General features: G+C 43.3%; 1 protein-coding gene across 5 annotated transcripts in view; it reads right to left on the bottom strand.

The window, feature by feature from the left end:
* Positions 1 to 23,650, bottom strand: part of MAD1L1 (mitotic arrest deficient 1 like 1) — an 841,854-nt gene that overhangs the window by 476,370 nt on the left and 341,834 nt on the right. For all 5 annotated transcript variants that reach the window (XR_003852570.1, XR_003852571.1, XM_029576299.1 and 2 more), the window contains one exon: positions 17,444 to 17,534. Coding sequence is in view for 3 of the 5 variants with exons in the window: in XM_029576299.1 (XP_029432159.1) it covers positions 17,444 to 17,534 (91 nt within the window). In the remaining 2 variants the exon portion in view is untranslated. The remainder of the gene's footprint in view (positions 1 to 17,443; positions 17,535 to 23,650) is intronic.

Genomic DNA, 23,650 nt, shown 5'->3' with positions numbered 1-23,650 from the left:
ATCCAGTCTTCATACTATAAGCTCCGCCTGCTTATAAGACCTATTCTTTTTTCTGCTGACTTCTGTACGGACACCCAATCCATCATCCTTGCCTCACTAGACTACTATAATGCTGTCTTTCTGGGCCTGCCCAATTCTTTCATTAGATCACTACAACTTGTCCACATTTCAGAAACTTAGTTAATTACAGGCACTCCCTCTTGTGCACACATCTCCCCAGTTTTGGCTAGTCTTCACTGGCTACCCATTAACCGGCAGATACGCTTTAAGGTTCTGTCCTTAATTTTCAAGGCCCTTCATGGAAATCTGTCCTTTGCCTGACAGAGTCTGTGCAGAGATACCAATCTTTCCGTGCTCTCTGATCAACCCAACTGCATCTCCTGGACATCCCTTCCATTATAGTGGCCCATTTATCTGAGACGAGAACACGCTTGTTTCAAATTGCTGGTCCTGAGATTAGGGCTGAGGGAGACTTTGCCCTCTTCAGAAAGACCCTAAAAATTTACCTTCATACTTCTGAACATCCTAACTCCCAATCGAACTTTCATCCAAAAACCTCAAAATAACTTCTCTCCAACCAGAACAAACAATCCCTCCTTCTCCCACATAATGATACTTTCTGGACTTGAAATGTTTAACCTCTGTTTAATATGCACATTGTTATACTTTTTTCCCACAATTGTTAAGAGAGTTACAATTTAAATTTTGTAAACCGTTATGATGGCTTTACCGAATGACTGTATATAAAACTCAACAAATAAATAAATAAATACATTTAGGATATGATATGTCTTAACTGAAATCTGAAAGTGGAGAGCCTAGTGGTTAGAGCAGCAGATTGAGAACCAGGGAATACAGGGTTCAAATCCTGCTTCTCCCAATGATTCTCCTTATGACCTTGCACAAGCAACTTCACCCTCCATTGTCTCAGATACAAACTTAGAATCTAAGCCCTCTGGGAACAAAAACAAATACCTACTGTACCTGACTATAACTCACCTTGGGGGAAGGGCGAACCTAAAGAGGTTAGGGCTCTTTAGCTTGGTGAAGAGTCAGCTGATGGAAAATATGATAAAGGTCTAGAAAATAATGAAGGGAGTGGAACGGGTAAATGTGAATTGGTTCTTTGCTCTTTCAAAAAGTACAAAGACTAGGGGACATTCAATGAAATTAGTAGGTGATACATTTAAGACAAACAGGAGAAAATATTTTTTTTACTCAACACATAATTAAACTCTGGAATTCATTGCTGGAGGATGTGGTGAAAGCTGTTAGTGTAGCTGGGTTTAAAAAAGGTTTGGACAAGTTCCTAGAAGAAAAGTCCATAAGCCAAATCCATTTTATACATCTAATTATAATAAAGAGGAAAGATGCCCCACACCTGCATCACTGGTATACAAATTGCAATCTGACCCGCTCCCTCCCTGTACTTTCTTGCTCCGCCCCTCTCTCTCCCTGTACTCTTCTCCACCCTCTCTCTCAGTACTGTCCAATCCACCGTATACTCCCCAACTCTGCCCCCTCTCTCTCTCTGAATTGTCCAATCTCCTCTCCACTATCATACAGTATATCTGAGCTCAGCCTGCCTTCCTTACTATCACACATCTCAATTATGCACTCCCTACACTTCACAGTATTTCCCCATCCTTGGACGGGCTTTTACTACTAGTATTTTATATTTTCTAATCTATTTAAAATTCTTTTTATGCATGTTAAAGTTATGCAGCCCCAGCTGACAGTTATCAATCACCAGGTGCAAGATCTATTTTAGGGTAAACAGTTTTCTAATTTTATGGTTCTAGGTGCACAATTTCAGTCCACCAAATCAAGCGGTTTATCAAATTTGCAATTATGTTGGATAGAATAGGGGGTGGGCAAGTGCATGAAAAAAAAAAATCTTCAAGTCCCGTTTCCATATTCTGCTGCACTGCTACTGTAACTACAATTCTTTTATTAGAAGCTTCTCCATTTCTTCCAGCAAATTGATGGCCTCTGATCTGCTTTTAAGGTTGGTTGCCATAAGCTGAGGGAATCCATATTTAAACTCTCCCCCTACCCTCTGAGCACACAATAAAAACAAACTGTTATTTACTCAGGAGGAGAAATAATACTGCCAGGGTCAGGGCACTTTCTTCTCGAAACCATTCACCAGCCTTAATCCACTCTGCTACAGAAGCAATGCCAATCAACAACGCCAGGACTCTGTGGTACTCAGCTGGGTGATAGTCATGGAAATGTAAGCTGCTTGCACTATCATCATCTACCCTATTATAGATAGCAAACAATAGCCAGCAGACTAAATCCAATATGCTAAGGGCCTAGCAACAGGCAGATCTCCAATGACTGGTGCAGCACTAGCCGAGAACAATTAAGAAAAAGGATCCACCAAGGTTTAAATACACACTGGGATTAACTACCAGCAAAAAAGATGCTTCCAAAAAGCTAGGAGACATGAACTGCTACTGATCAAATTACAAGTAGCAAGAAAGGCCTTGAAGATACCACATTAATGAGTGTGTCACTTTGGATCCAGGTGGTGGTTCACAGTGTAGCATAAACAAAAGACCAATATTTCTTTCGATGGTAGTAAGGTTTATGTTCTTTCATACATTTTTTTTTTTGTTTAGGATTTAGATTCACTAGACTAGCAAGATAAATGAAAGCAATTGCACCAAATTGCCTTATTAAAAAACAATCCAATAACCCTGAAAAATCATACCTTCAGCTATCACCCAATCGCAAGGTGCTAATCAAGGTCATAAAACATGGTGGACATTAACCTCACACATTTACATTTTAGAAAGTAGTTCTGTTAAACAAATCCCAGATCATTCAGCTCAAGTGATACTAGATCATTTGAGGCTATGATATCCATCAAGCTTCAAAGAGTCAGCTTAAAGATCACTGGAGAAAATTGTATTGTATCTACACTAAGTCTATTACATCCTGGAATTTCAGTCTGCAACAGTGCAGATTAATACTTTGACGAGAATGAAGCTCCTACAAGAAAGGGACCAAAGAACTGGGAACTACTAGACTCCTGCCAGTTTCAACCTCTGATCTAAATGACAGAGCCGAAGTTTCAAGGGAAGCGAGCCTATATCTTCTCCGCCGGCGCCATTTCTCTTTGCACTGCCAGAAGTGTTCCCTAACCACTCCATCTACTTGAACAATTTGTCCTAAGTTATTTCTCTTCATTGAGTGTACAGATGCCACTTGTTTATATCATCATTGTGTATTAGCATTTTCTCACTATATTTGTTGCAGTGGGCAGGGAAGCTAAGCCAGGCAACAACATTAAGTTATAATGCAGTTTGTGTGCAGCCACACAGGAGAGAAACTTAGCTTGGAACATGGTGGGGCAGCCTGGAGAAGGATAATGTGGGATTGAGTTTGGAACAGGGCGGGTTATCCTCGTTTCTGAAGACATGACAGCTTATCTGAGAACATGGCAGGATAGGCAGTAGTAAGCTAGGGAATTTGGCTTGGGTAGTAGTAACATAGTAAATGACAGCAGATAAAGATCTAAATGGCCCATCCAGTTGTTTAGGGTAGTAACTGCCGTTCCAAGCAAGTTACTCCAATGCCTTCTCTGTTAAGGGTAGTGACAACTGCTCTGTGCAGGTTACCACCATACCATCTGTTAAGGGCAATCCACAGCAGTTATTACCCTTGACAGAAAGCATGGGGCTATCTGCAAAATGGCATTTTCTACCACGAGCAACTTGCTGGCCAGACTGAAGGAACCATTGGTCTTCATCTGCCACTGTTACTCTGTTACTGAATTATATATTCAAGTAGGTTGCTTCATACTGGCTATGAGATCTCAAAATGAGATTCACGGGGTGCTAGAATGATGCAGGCACCTCAAGAAGGCCAAGGAAGAGCACTATGTACTGGCATAGCCCATATCACAAGTACTGGGAGCTCATTAAAGCATAACCCTTAAGGAGATTGATCTGAATATGCTGGCGCTAGTTTACAGCATCTCTTATGATTCTTATGGTTTTTGTGTGTTGATGTATTTCATAAGTAATATGATTTTTGTGTTTACCTTGTTTGTTATTCTTTAATTGAGTATTTTAAAAATTACCCTGCAGGGAGCAATTCAGAAATGTTTTAAAATACATAAATGTAGTATTTTCACATGATTCTTCAGGATCTGTCAGTACTTGCCAGGTACAGTAACTCATTGATGCAGAGCATAAGGTATGCGTGAAATTTTGAAATCAAATCACCTTGCAAAGCACTGTATACACTGCAAGTGCTTTAAAAAAAATGAAATAATTTGGGTCTTAAGATTCACCTACACACAGGAAGGCTGTGAAAACAAAATTTCAGCCCTCCAGGATTCTGCATGCCAGATGGATAATCTCCTGTTTCTCGTCCTCTTTCAACATCTGAAGAAGAAGAGGCAGAAGTGAGTTGGTCTTTAAATATTCCCCTCTCTGAACTGTAAATGCAGTTCTGTTTTTCTCACCAACCAGCTGTGAACTAATTATAAGAACTTCTAACTAGTCAAGCTCTTTTCCCAGCATATGGATCCAATTAACTCAAACTGTTGCTGATTTTAATCAATCTTCCTTCAAGCAGTTAAACTTGCAAGAATCTCCTCCCATGCAGCAAAAGGAGCCCAAGAGAGCAAGAAAAAGAGAGAAGGGTGGAAGGATAGGAGGCGGGAGGAATGCAGAATACAACATGCAAGACAGCTAAGGTGAATTTTCCTTTTCATAACGAAACCAGAATTTGCTTCTGTAAACAGAATGTGTAATTTACGAAGTGCCACCATCAGAACAAGGGGGAAAGCCGCCAGTCACTCAGCAGTGCATGGTTCGGAGGAATGTATCTTTGAAGGATACTAATGAAACAGGTGATTTAGGGCATCCCAGGTGGAGAGGTTCCAATAAAAGCAAACATAGTCCATGTGCCTATAAGTAAAAGAATCACCTGAGTTAAAGAATTCCAAATTATCCCTATGAACTGAAAAGCAGGCTGCTAATATAAATACAACACACACTTTGAAATGTCAGTATGCCAATGCCAGAAGTCTAAGAAGTAAGATGGGAGAGTTAGAATGTATAGCAGTGAATGATGAGATAGACGTAATTGGCATCTCACAGACCTGGTGGAAGGAGGATAACCAATGGGTCAGTGCTATATCAGAGTACAAATTATATCGCAATGATAGGGAGGATCAACTTGGTGGGGGGTGTGGCACTTTATGTCCGGGAGTGTATAGAGTCCAACAGGATAAAGATCATGGGACAGGAGGCGATGTCCTTTCGTGGATTACAAATTGATTAAAAGACAGGAAACAGAGTAGAATTAAATGGTGAATTTTCTCAGTGGAAAAGGATAAACTGTGGAGTGCCTCAGGAATCTGTACTTGGATCGTTGGTTTTCAATATATTTATAAATGATCTGGAAAGGAATAAGACGAGTGAGGTAATCAAATTTGCAGATGATACAAAATCATTTAGCATAGTTAAATCACAAGTGGATTGTGATAAATTGCAGGGGGCCTTGCGAGACTGTAAGATTGGGCATCCAAATGGCAGATGAAATTTAATGTGGACAAGTGCAAGGTGTTGCATATAGGGAAAAATAACCCTTGCTGTAGTTACACGATGTTAGGTTCCATATTAGGAGCTACACCCAGGAAAGAGATCTAGGCGTCATAGTGGATAATACATTGAAATCGTCGGCTCAGTGTGCTGCAGCAGTCAAAAAAGCAAACAGAATGTTAGGAATTAAGAAGGGAATAGTGAATAAAACGGAAAATGTCATAATGCCTCTGTATCGCTCCAGGGAGAAACCCCACTTTAAGTACTGTGTACAATTCTGGTCGCCGCATCTCAAAAAAAATATAGCTGCACTAGAGAAGGTACAGAGAAGGGCAACCAAAATGATAAAGCGGATGGAACAGCTTCCCTATGAGGAAAGGCTAAAGAGGTTAGGGCTGTTCAGCTTGGAGAAGAGACGGACTGAGGGGGGATATGATAGAGGCCTTTAAAATCATGAGAGGTCTTGAATGGGTAGATGTGAATCGGTTATTTACTCTTTCAGATAACAGAAGGACTAGGGGGCACTCCATGAAGTTAGCAAGTAGCACATTTTAAACTAATCAGAGATAATTCTTTTTCACTCAATGCACAATTAAGCTCTGGAAATTTGTTGCCAGAGGATATGGTTAGTGCAGTTAGTGTAGCTGGGTTTAAAAAAGGTTGGGATAAGTTCTTGGAGGAGAGGTCCATTGACTGCTATTGATCGGGTTGACATGAGGAACAGTCACTGCTATTACTAGCAACAGTAGTGTGGGATCTACTTAGTGTTTAGGTACTTGCCAAGAACTTATAGCCTGGATTGGCCACTGCTGGAAACAGGATGCTGGGCTTGATGGACCCTTGGTCTGACCCAGTATGGCAATTTCTTATGTTCAGATGATATACTATTAATATGTTACTGTGTGTGTATGTTGGCCTGAGGAACAAATTGCAGGTTAATGCTGCTGTCCTCAGCCATAGGGAGTTAGCTCTGTGCTCTACAGCAGCACTGGTGCTCTGCAACTGATAAGCTTTAATAAAACAAAAATAAAACAAAAAAAAAGTTTAAAGAGTCAATCATGACAATTTCTCCAAACTATATGAAAAAAATTGCAACAGAAACCAAAAGCACTTCAGACCTTGTTGAATCACAGCTATTTTTGTTCTGCTTTTGTTGGACAGATCTCTCTCTTCAGTAGGTCTAGGCGGCTTCCTTAATTATCAGCATTTCTTGCAGAAGGTGGAGGATTTTATTGGTAACAAAGATATAAGCAGTGAATAATATCCAAACTGCAGGCTTTATATGGTATGGAAAAATCAATGAAGTCTACAGCTCTGTGCAAAACGCTCGCCTGATAAAAGGGAGCAGAGAATAGAAAAAAAAACCCTACAGCTATGATTCAAACTGTCCCAGTACAAAAGGAGAGAGTGAAGCTTTGACAGGTGTACATACACTACATCACATAGCTACCAACATTTCTGCTTCTTCTCTGGGTGAGATTAGGTTGAGGGTGGGTTAAACAAACACCTTTTCATCACTGTTCTATTGTCAGTCAATACATGTGGCCAGTCCAGCAGCAACACAGCACAGAGTGAAGATAAATTAGGAAACAAAGAGAGGCATATGACATGAGTGTGGGAGTATCAACTGGATCAGGGCCACAGTGAAATAGGCTTACTGAGACCTACACAACTCAACTATTTAATTCTAGAAAGGAAATCAATCTAAAATAAATGTTTCTTTGGAAAATAAAGCACCTAAAAGATGCCACCTCTCCAATATCCAATATCGGCTACATAAAGTCTTTAATTTTTAATGGATTCTGATCAAAATATTTGCATGCAGTGAGCTCCGGATACTGACAGCTATAAACTGAAAAGTCACATACGATGAATTTTCAACATTATCTGAAGTGCTTCATACTGCCAAAAAAAAAAAAGCAATGGTAAATGTTCACCGTTTGTGTGTAGTCTTGCTGTTATGAAGGCATTAATAGCTGAAATACTTACCTTGTTTAAAGGAGAATTGCCATTGCCTCATGCTGTACTCATGAATGTTTCAGAAGGCAATGGCATAACTAGTCATTCAATTAAAAAATATTTCCATTTTTTTGAAAGGTTTTCATTATTCACCCCCCATCTAGCACGGAAAGATACATTTCATTCACTAGTGATATGATGATGATATATATTATGATTCTCAGAGGACAGCAGCATGTTAAGTCCTCACACATGGGTAACAAAATCGGATGGAGCCCCAGCCTGAAACTTTGATCTCAAAGATTCTAGAACTTTCAAACATGCTCTACTGAGCATGTGCAGCTGTAGTAATCACCCTACCCCCCCCCCCCCCCCCCCCCAGGCAAAGTCCCTCAGTCTGTTTTTTTCCCACAAAGCCATGTAGTCACAGATGCCATGGTATTCAGCTTTGCTCACTCTTCACAGGAAGTGGTGGTCTGCATCTTCCGCCTGTGGGGAACCCCGGACATAGATCCATTTGCTTCCCTGGACAACAAGAAAGTGGATCAGTTCTGCTCCCTGGTCAGGGCAGACAGGAGGTCGGGGTCAGATGCCTTCTCGCATCACTGGGGCACCGGCCTCCTGTACGTGTATCCCCCGCTGCCGCTAGTCTCGAAGACACACCAAAAACTCCAACAGAACCAAGGCACCATGATCCTGATCACGCCTTTTTGGCCACTTCATATCTGGTTCCCGCTCCTGCAAGACCTGGATGCGTGTCCTCTGATCTGGCTGGGGACTGCTCCAGATCTGATCACACAGGATCAGGGCAGGCTGCACAACACCAACCTCTGAGCCTTGCTCCTCACGGCATGGATGTCGACTGAGTGACCCTACAGACCCTGGGCCTTTTGGACGGCGTGTCTCGAGTGCTGGAGTCAAGGAAGCCTTCCACTAGGAGATCAAACAACCTCAAGCGGAAACAGTTCTCGGTTGGTGTGAGGAGAACGGATTGGACCCGTTCTCCTGCTCCATACTGAGACGTTTGGACTACCTGTTGCACCTGTCAGAAGCTGGCTTGAAGACCACCTCTGTCAGAATTCACCTTAGTGCCATAGGGGTATATCATCAGGGGACAAATGGCGGACCCATCTCCATCCGTCCGCTTGTGGGGCGTTTTATGTGAGGTTTATTACAGCTTAAGCCTCCAATTCGACCCCCAGTGGCCTCCTGGGACCTCAACGTGGGCTTGACTCATCTCATGAGGGCACCGTTTGAGCCCCTGAGGTCTTGCAACCTTAAGTACCTATCCTGGAAGGTCATCTTCCTGGTGGTGGTCACCTTAGCACACAGGATCAGCGAACTTCAGGCTTTGGTGTCATACCCACCTTATACAAAATTTTTCCATGATAAGGTGATTTTGCATACATATCCAAAGTTCCTTCCGAAGGTGGTTATGGAGTTCCATCTCAATCAATCCATTATCCTACCCACCTTTTCTCCAAGACCTCACTCCATCAAGGTGAGTGTGTCCTGCACACTCTAGACCAGTGGTTCTCAACCCTGTCCTGGGGACCCCCCCAGCCAGTCTGGTTTTCAGGATATCCACAATGAATATGCATGAGAGAAAATTTGCATGTTATGGAGGCAGTGTATGCAAATTTTCTCTCATGCATATTCATTGTGGATATCCTGAAAACCCAACTGGCTGGGGGGGGGGGGGGGGTCCCCAGGACAGGGTTGAGAACCACTGCTCTAGACTGTAAATGGGCCCTGGCCTTTTATCTGAACCAGATGGCGTCTCACCGTCAGTCCACGCAACGTTGTGTCTCCTTTGACAAGAAATGGTTGGGAGTCTCAGTATCCAGACTTTATCCAACTGGCTAGTGGACTGTTTTACTTTCTGCTACACTTAAGGGGACTAAACTTGAGAGCCACATCAAACCTCATTAAGTGCGAGCCATGTCTGCTTTGGTAGTTCACTTGCATGCGGTTCCCCGTGTTTGAGATCTGCAGGGCGGCGACTTGGACTTCTCTCCACACCTTCGCCTCCCATTACTGTTTGGATAAAGATGGGCAACGTGACAGTCATTTCGGTCAGTCAATAGTCTGTAATGTTTTCCAACCATGAGCCCAACTCTTCCTATCTTGGGTCCTGGTTTGGGTGCAGGCTTTCTCCCAGTGTTGTAGCAGCAGTAGCTGTTGTGCACGTTTGTACCTGTTAATTGCGCCTTATATTTGGGAGCAGCCTATAGCTACATATTCACTCATGTGTGAGGACTACCATCCTGCTTGTCTTTAGAGAAAGCAGAGGTGCTTACCTGTAACAGGTGTTCTCCAAGGTCAGCAGGATGTTTGTCCTTACGAAACCGGCCCGCCACCCTGCGGAGTTGGGTTTCTTTAGCTTTATTTTATTTTTTGTGAATTCTATGATATAAGACTGAAGAAAGACCCGGCGTGGAAGCGTGGATAGTGGCATGCTGGGTATGCTCATTTCCACGCAGGGCTCCATCTGATGATGTCACCCATGTTTGAGGACTAACATCCTGCTGTCCTTGGAGAACATCTGTTACAGATTACCAACTCTGCTTTCCACGGAGCCGTGTGGTTGCAGGTGTTACGGTATTCAGCTTTGCTCTCTCCTCTCAGTTTTTGTAAGTGATTTTTTCTAGAACTGCAGCTATTTTTCTTTCCTTTCCCTTATGGTAGTTTTATTTTATTTTCCTTTTTCCTCTTCTTTCTACTGTCTGTCAGCCGCATGGTGGGCCATAGTCACTGTGCAGTCTGGCAGAGTCTATTACTATCCTTTATTAAATACTGGACCAGCAGTTTAGTATCTGTGTACTCTCCTTGCATTGTCTGCTTTTGTACCTTTGTCAGGTGCTGGCAGAACTGACAGAATGCAGTCCACGGGTGATCCATGTAGGCCGCTGAGGCTGGAATTCACCTGAGTTCTAGCCGGGCAAGAGTACCATGTCGTTTCACTGATCGATCGGCATCAGTGGAGGTTCAGACAGTGAAGAGATAGAGAATCACACCATTCCTGTGGGGGGGAAAGCGCATCCTCCCCAAATTCAAAAGAACTAGTCTCCATAGGCAGAAGCCCTGGATGATGTAGCCTCCCCTCCTGCTTGCTGTTATGGCAGTGCAGTCTATTTGCATTAGTGAGGTTATTAGTGAGGTGCAGCTTGCTGCTGCACCTTTGGTGCCATGCCCACTAACTGTTGCCTGTGCACATCTGTGACCAGCACACCGCTGATCTGACACATTGATGTCAGGTCTGCATTAGAGACCAGGAATGCCATTGAATGTCGTGGTCACCCTGGATGCCATCGAGGTGCTGGGGCACCCTCAATGCCGTCAAGGTGCGTGACCACCCTCGATGCCATAAGGGCATTCTGTGCCGTAGGAATCGTCTTGATGCACTGAAGTCATCAAGCACCTTGGGCCTCGATGTGATGGAGTAGCGGCACCAACCTCTAGTATCAGGGACCAGGGCTGCTATTGAGCGCCACAATCCCCCTCAATGCTATCGCTGCCCTTGGGGCCATCAAAGCCCTCGATCCCATTGAGGTGCATGCATGGCTAACTCTTGATGCCCATCAAGGTCCACGGCCTCAATGCTGTGGCAGCCTTTAATGCTGTCAAGGTGCATGGCCTCAATGCCATGGCCACCCTCAATGCCATCGCGGTACGGAGCTGCCTCAATACCATCAAGGTGTGGGGCCACCATGGAGACCATAGGACGTGTTGGCCACCAATGCCATTCCTTGCTGCTCAACAGGGTCGAGCACTGGAATCGCCATTTAGCGCCATGGTCATCCTCAAGGCCATCAACCGCTGGGGCTCAACAGCCCTTGAGTGCCACTGGAGCTCTCGGGTGACAGGAGTTTCGGACTTTTACGGATCGAGCACAGAGTTTGCCATCCACTCAAGGCACCCCAGGACACCGAGTTATCCAGACACAGTGGTCCAGTGCCCTTTAGGTTCATTGCAGCGTCCTGAGGGGGCACCAAAGGGCATCCTAATTTCCCATCACCGGCATCATGGATACTGCCGATCTTGGGGACCTGAGCTGCTGGGATTGGGGTGGGGGCCATCGGAGGCCCTGCCTGGATTTGTGCACCAATAGTGCTAATGAGCATTGGTGAAGTTATTGCCAGCCTTTGCCATTGGAGAGAGACGCTATTGAGCTCAGATGGATAGATGCCCTCAGATAGATAGGTGAGCCGAAGGGAACAATCAATGGCCCTGGCAGTCATCGGTTCCTTAGGGCACCGATGAGACATGTTAGGGCTATGTTGGGGCTATAGAGCCTCTGCCTGCAATTGCCCCTGGTATCCTTGGTTGCTGCTGATCCATTGATGCCTTTGGGCACTGGGGGGTCTATCGCTGTCGCCCGGTGTTGATGTCTGTGGGTGCCTATGGCGTTGGGAATGGCGCTAAATACAGTTAAACTGATCAAGACATGGTCAAGCGCCATCGAAGACCAGGGAGCAGTGTCATTTGGTGCTCTTGATGTGATCCACTGTTGGTGAGCGCAAGAAAGCTATTGGCCCTATGGTGCTGTCACCACAGTGGGCTCCAGTAGATGTGGTTGGATACCGTAGGACACACCACAGAGCACCACAGGCACTGTTGGTCACCATGGACTTTGCTGCTGCCGTTCCATAAGGGAAATGGCGGTGAGCCATTTCCGACGCAATTTCAAGGGCTGTGTCCAGAGTCTTGGAGAGTTATCAGGTACTGGAGGGGCCAACGCCATAGAATGCCGCTCACCACCATGCCATAACCAGAGCCCCAGTGGTACTGGGGATGCTGTTCTCACACTGTTCCTATTCACGCTACTGGGAGTTAGTGTGACAGTGGAGCGCAGCATGCCCGGTTGGGGTACGGCAAGACATCTGCTCCAAGTGCCTCGGGCAATGGCAGGCGGCATTCTCCTGGTCTGTGCAGTACTCAGCCATGCCAGGGTTCTGCCATTGTCACGTCAAGTTATCAGCCTCCTCATCAGTTCTGTATCACAAAGTGCTGGGGAGCACTGGCAAGGAAGTTGTCATCACACACACTGGTTTTTTTGGCAGCATGCAGCCAATAACTCTAACAGGTGGTGCTCAGTCTTAGGGAATACCTACTGCTATTAATTGCATCAGTAGCATGGGATCTTCTTAGTGTTTGGGTAATTGCCAGGTTCTTGTGGCCTGGTTTGGCCTCTGTTGGAAACAGAGGCCAAACCAGGCCACAAGCCACTGGACTGACCAGTGGCCACAGCCACTGGACTGACCTAGGACTGCGTTTCTGGTTGAACCCTTAGGGGAGGTTTTTGTTTTTTTTAAGTTTTATATACCGCTAATAAAATTAGTAACAATCCATCTAGGCGGCTCACAATGATACATACATAATGAATTAAACTAAAAACAATATGAAAAGAGTAGATATAAGATAAAATATAAATAATATGATATTAAAGGACAAATATTTGAACATAAAACATTCCATTAATAAATTAATAGAGGGGATGATTAAAAGTTAAGCAATATTGTAGACAACAGGAGGGTAGTTTTGGGAGTCTTCTCCTTCCTCAGAAGAATGTGTCTTTTGACCCTCTCCCGGGGCACAAAGCCCCTTTGTAGGGAAGCCCCTAGGGTTCTGTCCCTTGCAGGTTATCACCGAACTGAAGCCTCAATGCTTTGAATCTGTGCCTCTCATTGTAGGCCAGGACTGGGGACAGCAGCGGCGGTCATTGGACCATTTTTGCTGTGGTTCCTCCGTTGATTATCTTGGTGGCCTATCCCATCTGAAAGTAGCTAACAGTGGCAGACTGGGCAACCTAGTGAAATGAGAAAAGCAACCAAAGTGCCTTCCTGCTCACCTGAACTCTCCTGTAGTCAGGATGGATAGCCTTGCCCTTGATATGGTGCAGTGTGAGTGAGCTTCAGGCCTAACTTATCTCCTTGCCTGGGGGTTTGGGCTAGTAGTCCCATTCAGGGATTGCTTTTCATCCCCTGAAACCTTTGATGCTGTCCTGCATGGTCAGCTATGTCTGGTGCTTTGGCTTGTAGGGTCTGTCACAGACCCTGACGTTGTTGCTGATTATTCTTTCAAGGGTTGCTTGGGTTTTTCTGCCCATTGTGCCTATCAGCCAAACATGGGCACACTTCTGTAGATGCATTCTGTCCTTTGGATGCCAGTGTACCACAGTTTCTGGGGAGCTCTCAGGCTCCTGGTTTTTCAATTGTCTTGTAACAACGAAGGAAACTATGCAGTCTTCGTCCAAGAGTCCTTCTCTTGTTTACAACTCTAAATTTTTTCCTGTATCCAGGAGGTTCTAGACCTACTGTTGTTGTTAGGGTTTACTGATCCAAAATCCTGCTTGTAATGGTTTACATGACGTGGACAATGTTTCTTGCTGGCACTCACATCACTCTCCTGCCTTAGGTGCCTTTGCTATGCATCGGGATTTTGTGTCTCAGTCTGTTCTATGGTTTTCTTATTTTAGAACCCAACTCTTTTCCCATCTAGACCCCTTTGGTGGATCGGCTGCCTCACAGGAAAAAGGCTCTCTCACTTTGTCCTGCTTGGACAGCCTATAGCTTAGGAATCTCTCATGTGTGAGGACTACCATTCTGCTTGTCCTCAGAGAAAGCAGTTACTTACCTGTAACAGGTGTTCTCCGAGGACAGTCCTCATGAAACCCACCCGCCTCCCCTGGGAGTTGGTTTCTCCTTGTATGAGCTATATCATGGACTGAGGGACTCTGCCTAGGGGTGGGTTAATAAGTACAGCTGCACATGCTCAGTACGGCATGTTTGAAAGTTCTAGAATCTTTGAGATCAAAGTTCCAGACCGGGGCTCCATCCGATGTCACCCATTTGTGAGGACTATCCTGCTGTCCTTGGAGAACACCTGTTACAGGTAAGCAACTCTGCTTTACCTTCAGACTAAATCTTCTGAAATGCCAGATTTTGCCATCCTTAATTATGTTGCTTCTGAACTGGCAGCATGTACGTTTGGGTTCAGAAAAACTAAACCTTACTCACTTAAGAAACTTTGTTTATTATCAGCTTAAAATTGTGTTGTGTTTCACCTTTGATGCACTGTCAGTTTATTCCATTCACAGGCTTTTCTTTTGTATTTGTTTCAGAGGTTCTCTGGCATTTCTAGTTTTGATGCCTCATAAAGGTAATTGTTTTAATAGGCTATATTTAATTAGAAACCACACTATGCTGTTCAAGGAGTTTTCTAGGGTACACGGAGAAAGCATGGGGATGCAGCCCATGATTACTGATTACATCTCAAGGTAACTATCACATCTGAATTTCGGGAGGGTCATTTTCAAAGCCATTTTCATGAGCAAAGCAGCGCTTTTACCCTATATACGGGTATAAGTACGCGTGTGGTGGGGAGGGGGGCTTGTGCTTGAAGCACATGCTTTTGAATTGTGAAAAGTATTTAATCTCAGAAAACTAGAAACGAGTGCAGGTACGTTTTCTTGGATAATTATTTTATTTTTAAAGAGAAAGATTACATGCATGAAAATTAGTATAAAGTCCAGGAGTAAAAAGTACCTGCAAACTCTGCACCAAATCAGGAAGTTCTAAAATTACCCTGCTCCCCTTCCCCTCTTTAAAAAAATAAATTCCATTTGCTGTCCAGCTACATATACTGGAAAAACCAAAGTGTGAATTGTGTCTTTAGAAAAGGTTCCTGCATGATTAGAAAACATGCAAATTAAATGATACGCCAACCTACTCGTGCTGTTAAGCAGTATCAGTCTAGAATACACCATGGCAGATGGGTTTTCAAGCATCTCAAAGATTGCCTAATGGCCAAGTTGACATTGTTTACCAATTCAGTGGCTTCCTCTGAATTCCACATGCTGAACAGGGAGAAGCCACTCCTCAAATGTCTAGCCCCGTGCAATGTGCTACTAAGACAGCTATCATGAGATAATTATGCCAGCTAGGACCAGCAGTACAAACAGCGTCTCGCTTCTCGTACCACAGCGCAGCATCTGATAACCGAGCTGAGCGCTTTTATCCCCCCCTTCTGACGACTGCGACCCAATTAAAGGAGAGCCGGGTGACAGGTCCTGCGCTAAACGCAGCCCGCCAGCAGGCGCTCAGCAGCTCTCGTCTGCCCGCTTTATCAAAGCTGTCACTTCTCTCATCTCCAGGAATTGGTAATAAAAAAGAGATTTGATTTTGTCTCTAATAGGTGTCAAGATAAAAATCAATGACTTGTCTGAAATCTGGGTAATTTCAGACTGGCAGGTTTTCTGCCATGAAGCAATTTACACAAAATGTAAGAGGGGAGAGGGGGCAAAGAAAAGAAAGCAGCAGCTCCAGAGCTGAGCGGTCCTGGAAAAATCCAGACAAAACCCGATGGCAGACATGCTGCACAGCTAAAGAAGGGGCTTCATTCAACTGATCAAGTGCGTTTTGTTCTACTTAAAGATTCAGAAGTCAGGATAATTATGCAATACAGGTTTAGTGCAAGCTCATCCCTACAGGTTTTTTTTTTCCCACCCAGATTCTAGGATTGTTTTTTTGAGAGAAGAGACCAAATTAACAGTGCTCACGGAGATTTCAGAGCTGGGAGAGGAGTAAGAGCGCACCATCAAATGCTGCGTGTATAGGATGAAACTCTGAAGTACGAGGAATGAGGCAGTGGCCTGCGATGCAGGAGAAATCCTGGGATATCAGTTCAAAAACATCTTTCTGCCAGGGATCTGTTCAATTTTGGGAAATCACTTTCTCTCCTCCCACTGTCTCAGGTCTTAATCTCCCTCACCCACTCCCTTTAACCACAAAGGCTGTGGTCGGAAACATTCCTTTCATGTAACCCTGGCTATTGTTGCTACTTCTTACTCCCATTCTGGCTGCTCCCTCCTTTATCTTAATCCGTGTCAAATCCTTATTCCATGTTGTGTTCATCTTACTAAATAAATCAGGTACAAACATTTTTTTTTCCTTTTTTTTTTTGAGGAAAAAACACTTTTGAGCAAGAGATCCTAGATGAGACTCCAGGAGGGCAAACTCGGGAGCAATATCAGAAAATATTTCTTCACTGACAGGATGGTGGATGCACGGAACGGACTCTCAGTGGAGGCAGTTAAGACAAATATGGTAACGAAATAAAACCATAGTAACATACATAGTAACACAGTAATGACAGCAGAAAAAGCCCAAATAGTCCATACAGTCTGCCCAGCAAGTTTCTTATGGTTAAAATAACATGGGATAAGCACAGAGGGTCCCTAGTAGTGAAGTGAAAGCAAAAGATGAGCTGGGAGTCTATGGCACTGCAGCAGGTAACTAGGGAGACTAGATATTCCAAGACTGTGGCAAGAACAGGATTAGGAGATTGCAGTATTACAAATAACTTACCCTTCATTCCAATAACCAGCAGAGACAAGGGGAGAGAAAAGGACAAAAAGGGTGGAGAAAGAAAGCAGGACCTAGTGAGATATCGCTGGGCACGGGCTAGCCAGGCTGGTACCAGCAGGCTACAAATTCCCAGAACCAACCAGGTCAATGCTAGGAGGTTGATGATGGCCAGGTACTGTCCAGCAAAGCCACGGGGACTTACGAGGCCAGATGTTCAGGCAGCAGTCACTAATTCTGGGGGCAGTTTAGATTATTATAAAGCTGGGTAGTAAGCCATGAAGGTGCTGGGTGTTATATTAAGTATGGGATTGTGCATGCTTATCTACTCTGGATAATAGAGAACCAATGATGAAGATGACAAAACCTTGACCTGAGTAAGGAATAACATCCTACAAGCGGTCAAGTTTCTATAGTTGGCAGCTGAGATATATTCTTGGAGTTTGGACAGGAATAAATAACTGGATAGGTCAATTGATTTTTCTCTGCCATCATTTACTACATTACTATGTCATAGTTCTATGTTCATCCCTGTCTGCAAAACTGTGCATTTACCTGAAGGCTCAATCTCTCCAGTCTCATCTCTAGTATTCTGTTGGCTTCTTCCAGTCGACCTCGCTCTGCCTCCAGCTCCTCAATCTTCAGCCTGTAGAAATAGGAGCACAGACATTGAAAATTGGTCCTAATGCACTTCTTCCAGCAACATACCAAAATCAAAGTCACAAGCAAATAAATTCTCCACGAGGAAAATCTATAGCGTTCACATTCATGGCTAAATATGGTTTAATGGGAAAGAGCCAGCATGCATTTAGTCAGGCCTTCTAACCTATTAGAATTCTTTGAAGATATAAACACATGTGGATAAAGGAGAGCCGATCAATATAGTATATTTGGATTTCCAGAAGGTGTCTGATGAAGTCCCTCATAAGAGACTCTTCAGTAAACTAAAAAATCATAGAACAGGAGGCATTGTCTCAATTTGGTTAAAGACAGTAAACAAATGATCAGTTTTCCCAGTAGAGAAAGGTGAATAGTGGCATGCCCCAAGGATCTGTCCTGGGACCAGTGCTAATGATCTAGAAAGAGGAGCAACGAGTGAAGTGATCAAAAATATTCATGGTAGTTAAAACACAGGCAGACTGTGAAGAACTACAGAAGGACCTTGCAAGATTGGAGAACTGGGCATCTAAATGGCAGATTAAATTTAATGTGGACATGTGCAAAGTGATGCATATAGGGAAAAATTACCCTACGTTTAAAAACATGATGGGTTCTGCATTAAGAGCCAGGACCCAGGAAAAGAATCTAGAAGTTATGGTTGACAGTACATTGAAATCATCGGCTGTGTGTATGGTGGTGGCGACAGCCAAAAAAGCAAACAGAATGCTAGGAATTATTCAGATAGGAATATTGATCAATGGTGCGGCCGTACCTCGCATATTTTGTGCATTTCTAGTCACCCCATCTCAAAAAGGATATAGCAGAGAAGGGCAACAAAAATGGTTAGAGGGTTATAACAGCTCTCTTACAAACAAACAGGTTAGGGCTCTTCAGCTTGGAGAAGAGATGATTGAGAGAGGATATGATTGAGGTCTATAAAGTTGTGAGTGGACTAGAACAAATAAATAGGGAATGGCTATTTAACCTTTCAAATGTCACTAGGACTAAGGGCCACTCCTTTAAGCTAACAGGGAGCAGATTTAAAACCAAATGGAGAAATTAATTTTTCACGCAACATACAATCAAGCCATGGAACTCATTGCACCTGGCCATAGCTGGGTTAGAACAAGCTCATGGAAGAAAAGTCCATAAATAGCTATTAACCAGGTGACTCAGGGAGATCTACCCATTGACATAGGGAGTGAGCAGGAAGAAAAGGAATCTACTTTTAGGGATCGGACACTGTTGGAGACAGGATGCAAAGCTCGATGGACCTTTGGTCTGACCAAGCAAGGGTCTTCTTATGTTCTTATGGCTTCCTCTTTAGGGATTTTAAAACAATGCACCCACAAAAGTATACAGCAAATGTGTCAACCAGAAAAAATGTATGAAGATCCCAGTCTGTGTAAGAAATTATGACAGCTTCACACAGAGAGGAGCAAAAGCTTCTTTTTTTTGTTTAAAGCAAATTTTGGCAGATAGACCTTGGATGTGGGAAGATGCAGATAAAGGAATTTTTACTTTATCTGAGAACACTACATACATTCCTTTTTCATTCAAAAAGCAAGTTTCTCTTCTCCCTGTGTTTTTCTTTTTGTGTTTTGTTTTGGGTTGTTACTGAAAAGTATACCTTTTCATTGTACTGGTCCCGGCTCTGTAAAAATGCTCTCAGCCACAGATTCCCTTTTTTTTCCCCCTTAAAGCAGGAACTTTAAGCTAATCCAGATGACAGTTACAAGAAAATCATTAAAATTCCTCTTTTTCATTTGGATTTGTTGAGGAAATATAGGAACTTCAATTCTTTGAAAGATCCCTCCTGCTTCTGTCCGCCCAGCATTATGAATCTAAGTAAACAGAAAGGACACATCCCTGATCTTTACTGGAATGCCAGGCAGGAATCACAAAGCGTGAACATAAGTCGAAGAATGGACCCAGTGAAGGAAATTTTAAAAACGGGCATAGCCTTCATAATCAAAGATTTATTTATTTATAAAATTCTTATATACCGTCGTTCAGACTGGCCATCACAACGGTTTCCAAACATAAATTGCAAAATAAAAGAACTTGTTGAAAATAATAAAATTGTTCTAAATTAAGAACAGTAAAATTTACATAATACACGACTACTCTATTATATAAAACATAAATAAAAATAACTGGCTAATATGGGATCACTCCTTTAAAAATAGATTAATTAAACTCAGTTACATTGTAAACCGGTACGATAAGACCTAGTCTTGAGCATCGGTATAGTAAAAGAAATTAAATAAATAAATAAAATAAACAAAATAAAGCAATAAAATGCATTCATAATAAAACAATATAAAGTAATCTAAAATGCCTAATATTTAAGTACTTTTATGTCTCTCACTCTCAGTTGTAAAAAATAGCTGCTTCCTAGATAGAATAAATAAAATACTTAAAACGGTTCTTAGTCAGTCATTCTAAACTTATATTAAAATAGTTCTTAATCATTCCCTCCAAACACACTTCCGAACAGCCAGGTTTTCAAATTCTTTTTTTAAAAAATGCATTTTTTTTTTTTAATTATAAACACAAAATAAGGAAAGAGAAAAGGAAGTTGAGCTAGGCAATAGACCCCAAAATGTAAGGAAACAAAGAAACCCTCGCTTACTATTCTTAGAATTCTAAGCTAGCGTCACAGCTTTAGTCTATAGAAAAGCCTATGATTTAGTTAACAGATAAGGTTTCTTCTTTCCTTTTTACAGTATACTAGCTACTGGAGTTTTATAGAACATAGAAACATAGAAATGACGGCAGAAGACCACCAAACGGCCCATCCAGTCTGCCCAGCAAGCTTTTGCACTTTTTTTTTCCTCTCACATACTTATGTTTCTCTTGGCTCTTAGTAACCTTTTTTATTCAATTTCCCTTCCACCCCCGCCATTAATGTAGAGAGCAGTGTTGGAACTGCATCTAAGTGAAATAGCTTAATTAGTTAGGGGTATTAACCACCACAATAAGCAAGCTACACCCATGCTTATCTGTTTATCCAGATTATGTAATTCAGTCCTTGTTGATTGTTGCCTGAATATACATCCACCTTTATTCATTCCACCCCTGCCGTTGAAGCAGAGTGTCATGCTGGCTATGCATTGAAAGTGAAGCATCAGTCTTGCTCCCCTGCCGTTGAAGCAGAGAGCTATGCTGGATATTCTTGAAGTTTTGTCTTGCATCCCCCTCCCCTTTATGTGGTGAGCTTTTAGGAAGTCCTAGGTCACATCTCTATTTTGTTGTACATGAAAAATGTTTTGTGTAAATATATAAAAAATTAAATCACACTATTCTACAATTGATTTTTTTTTTTTTTTTAGGAAATTATGCGTTTTAAGGGAAACTTTCAGCAGTGCGTCCAACTTAAAAGTTAAACCCACACAGATATTCAAACACAAAGTACCCGCGCAGTTTTGTGTTTGAAGCTTGGCTTGTTGTGCAGATAAAAAGTGCACGCTTATCTTAAGCTGTTTTAAATGAAGGTCCAGAAGCCGCACGTTAATGGCATACAAGCTCAGCATGTACAGTTTTTGAAATGTAAATGTATGCGTGTAATTTACAAAGGCAAATCTGAAGTGCCCCTCTTTTTTTTTTTTTTTTTTTTAACATGGGGAAAAATATGTGCTCCGTGAGAGTTTGTTCTTACTTTCATGTGGCTGAAAACCCATGTACCTGAAATAAACTCATCTACCCGCATCACGCCTTATGAGGCACAGATGCTAACCAACCCTTTCAAAATGTGCCCATTACTGTACAGTATCCTAATAGTGCTCTGTCCTTATTTACAGAGTTAGAATCTAGATAAAAGCTGTGGCATTTATACACTGGTAAGTATACAATAGCAAGAAACAGTACTGTAAATACCTTGGTCAAATCAATACACTTTGACACTGGCCTTCCCTTAACGAAAATCTCAGGATCAATTTGAAATGTCCCTGTAACACTCACAGGAAGAACGTGATGGATTCTGAAACGTAAATACCCTTAGCATAACTCGTTTTATTACAAAATAGCACATTACAGTATTGTTTTCCCTCTTTCACGCAGATGTTCATAAAGCACAGCCAAATCCCAGACTGGAGGTTTATCCGCCACCCTACACATATGCACACGCAAACTCAATCGCCTGGGATGTCGCGGCCCCTCTCATAGCAAAGCAAACACCGTAAAGCAGCAATACAGAGGCCCCAATTCAGAAAATGTGTTGCTTGGACAGGAAACTACTGAACGTGGAGAAAGTATGTTTGTGGAGAAGAGACCATTACAGGATCCAGATGGCAATAAGATGGTGTTAGGAGAGAAGAGATTTCCAGCAAGTGTGACTAACAGGTACTGGCAAGTATATGAATTTCTTTCGAGTTACTCTGATTCTGCACTGTTGCTAAAATCCACAGACAACGTTTAGGGTTTACTAGAGCCACTGTTTGACAGGAAAAAAAAAGTTATTTTCAATTGGAACAAATCTGCTTTTCCCACCGTTGCTACTTTATTAAATAAAAAAATATACATACACACACATATAATATATGCACACACACAAAACTGCAATCCACATGTGCTTATTGCAATTATAATAAAATGTTAAAATGAAAACACGGTCTACCATTTGAGGTCACTAAACTAACCTGATCTGCCACATTTTCCATTACTAGGGCTAATGAAGGAAGAAAATACTCTATAGCTGGGGAGGAGCAAGTTAGGTATAAAGAATGACAGGGCTGATATCTGTTTTATTGTCTGCATGGAAGTAATAATGCTAGCAAAGAAATTCACATTTAAGTTTATAAAATCTTGGTGATGGAGCTATCTGTTCTCAAGAGGTGAAATAACAAAAATAAGTCTTTTATAGGGTTTTACTGAAGATCTCGTTTAAGATCTAAAGAAGGAAAGAAATGATCATAGTAATAAAACATAAGACCAGCCCATAATGATTATAATATACATTCTAGCCACTAAGGGGTAGATTTTCAGAGCCCTGCTCACCTAAATCCGCCCAAAACCGGGCGGATTTAGGCGAGCAGGGCCCTGCGCGCCGGGAAGCCTATTTTACATAGGCCTCCCGGCGCGCGCAGAGCCCCGGGACTCACGTAAGTCCCGGGGTTCTCGGAGGGGGGCGTGTCGGGGGCGTGTCGGGGGGCGGGCCCGGTCGTCGCGGCGTTCCGGGGGCGTGTCGGCAGCGTTTTGGGGGCGGGTACGGGGCGTGGCTACGGCCCGGGGGCGTGGCCGCGCCCTCCGTACCCGCCCCCAGGTCGCGGCCCGGCGCGCAGCAGGCCCGCTGGCGCGCGGGGATTTACGTCTCCCTCCGGGAGGCGTAAATCCCCCCGACAAAGGTAAGGGGGGGTGTAGATAGGGCCGGGTGGGTGGGTTAGGTAGGGGAAGGGAGGGGAAGGTGAGGGGAGGGCAAAGGAAAGTTCCCTCCGAGGCCGCTCCGATTTCGGCGCGGCCTTGGAGGGAACGGGGGGAGGCAGCGCGGCTCGGCGCGCGCAGGCTATACAAAATCGATAGCCTTGCGCGCGCCGATCCAGGATTTTAGTGGATACGCGCGGCTCCGCGCGTATCTACTAAAATCCAGCGTACTTTTGCTTGAGTCTGATGCGCAAGCAAAAGTAGGCTGATCGCGCTTCTTTTAAAATCTACCCCTAAGGCATTTCTAGGCTACAACTTCGGAAACAGATTATACACGTTCACAAGGGTTTTTGGTTTGCAATGTTTTAAAATCAAGATATTTTGATCCCAAAAATGAGCTACGATTAAACTGGGAGATCATTCCCTTGCCCAGAGCAGGAGTGGTCAGACCATTTAGCTCGAGGACCATATTGTAGGCTGTGAGGGAGTGTACAGAAAACTCCCTCAGATTACCTTAAAGAACTGGGCACAGCTCTCTCGCTCGGTCCTCTTTAAGGTTGAGACCTGCAGGGAAATCCTGGGTGAAGCGAGGAGTTCAAGGCCTTTAAGGGTTAGATGGGCCCTGGGAGCTGACTGAGACCCAGCCTTACACGAAGACCTGCTATGTTTAAGTTAGAGAAGTGTACAAAGTTTAAGACCTACTATGTTTGATGAAGGTTAAGACTTGTAATGTTTAAAGAC

The sequence above is a fragment of the Rhinatrema bivittatum genome, chromosome 14 (assembly GCF_901001135.1).
Source record: "Rhinatrema bivittatum chromosome 14, aRhiBiv1.1, whole genome shotgun sequence".
NCBI classification, from domain to species: domain Eukaryota; kingdom Metazoa; phylum Chordata; class Amphibia; order Gymnophiona; family Rhinatrematidae; genus Rhinatrema; species Rhinatrema bivittatum.
Note: the sequence above shows the minus strand (reverse complement) of the source record. Positions and strands in the feature narration are given on the sequence as shown.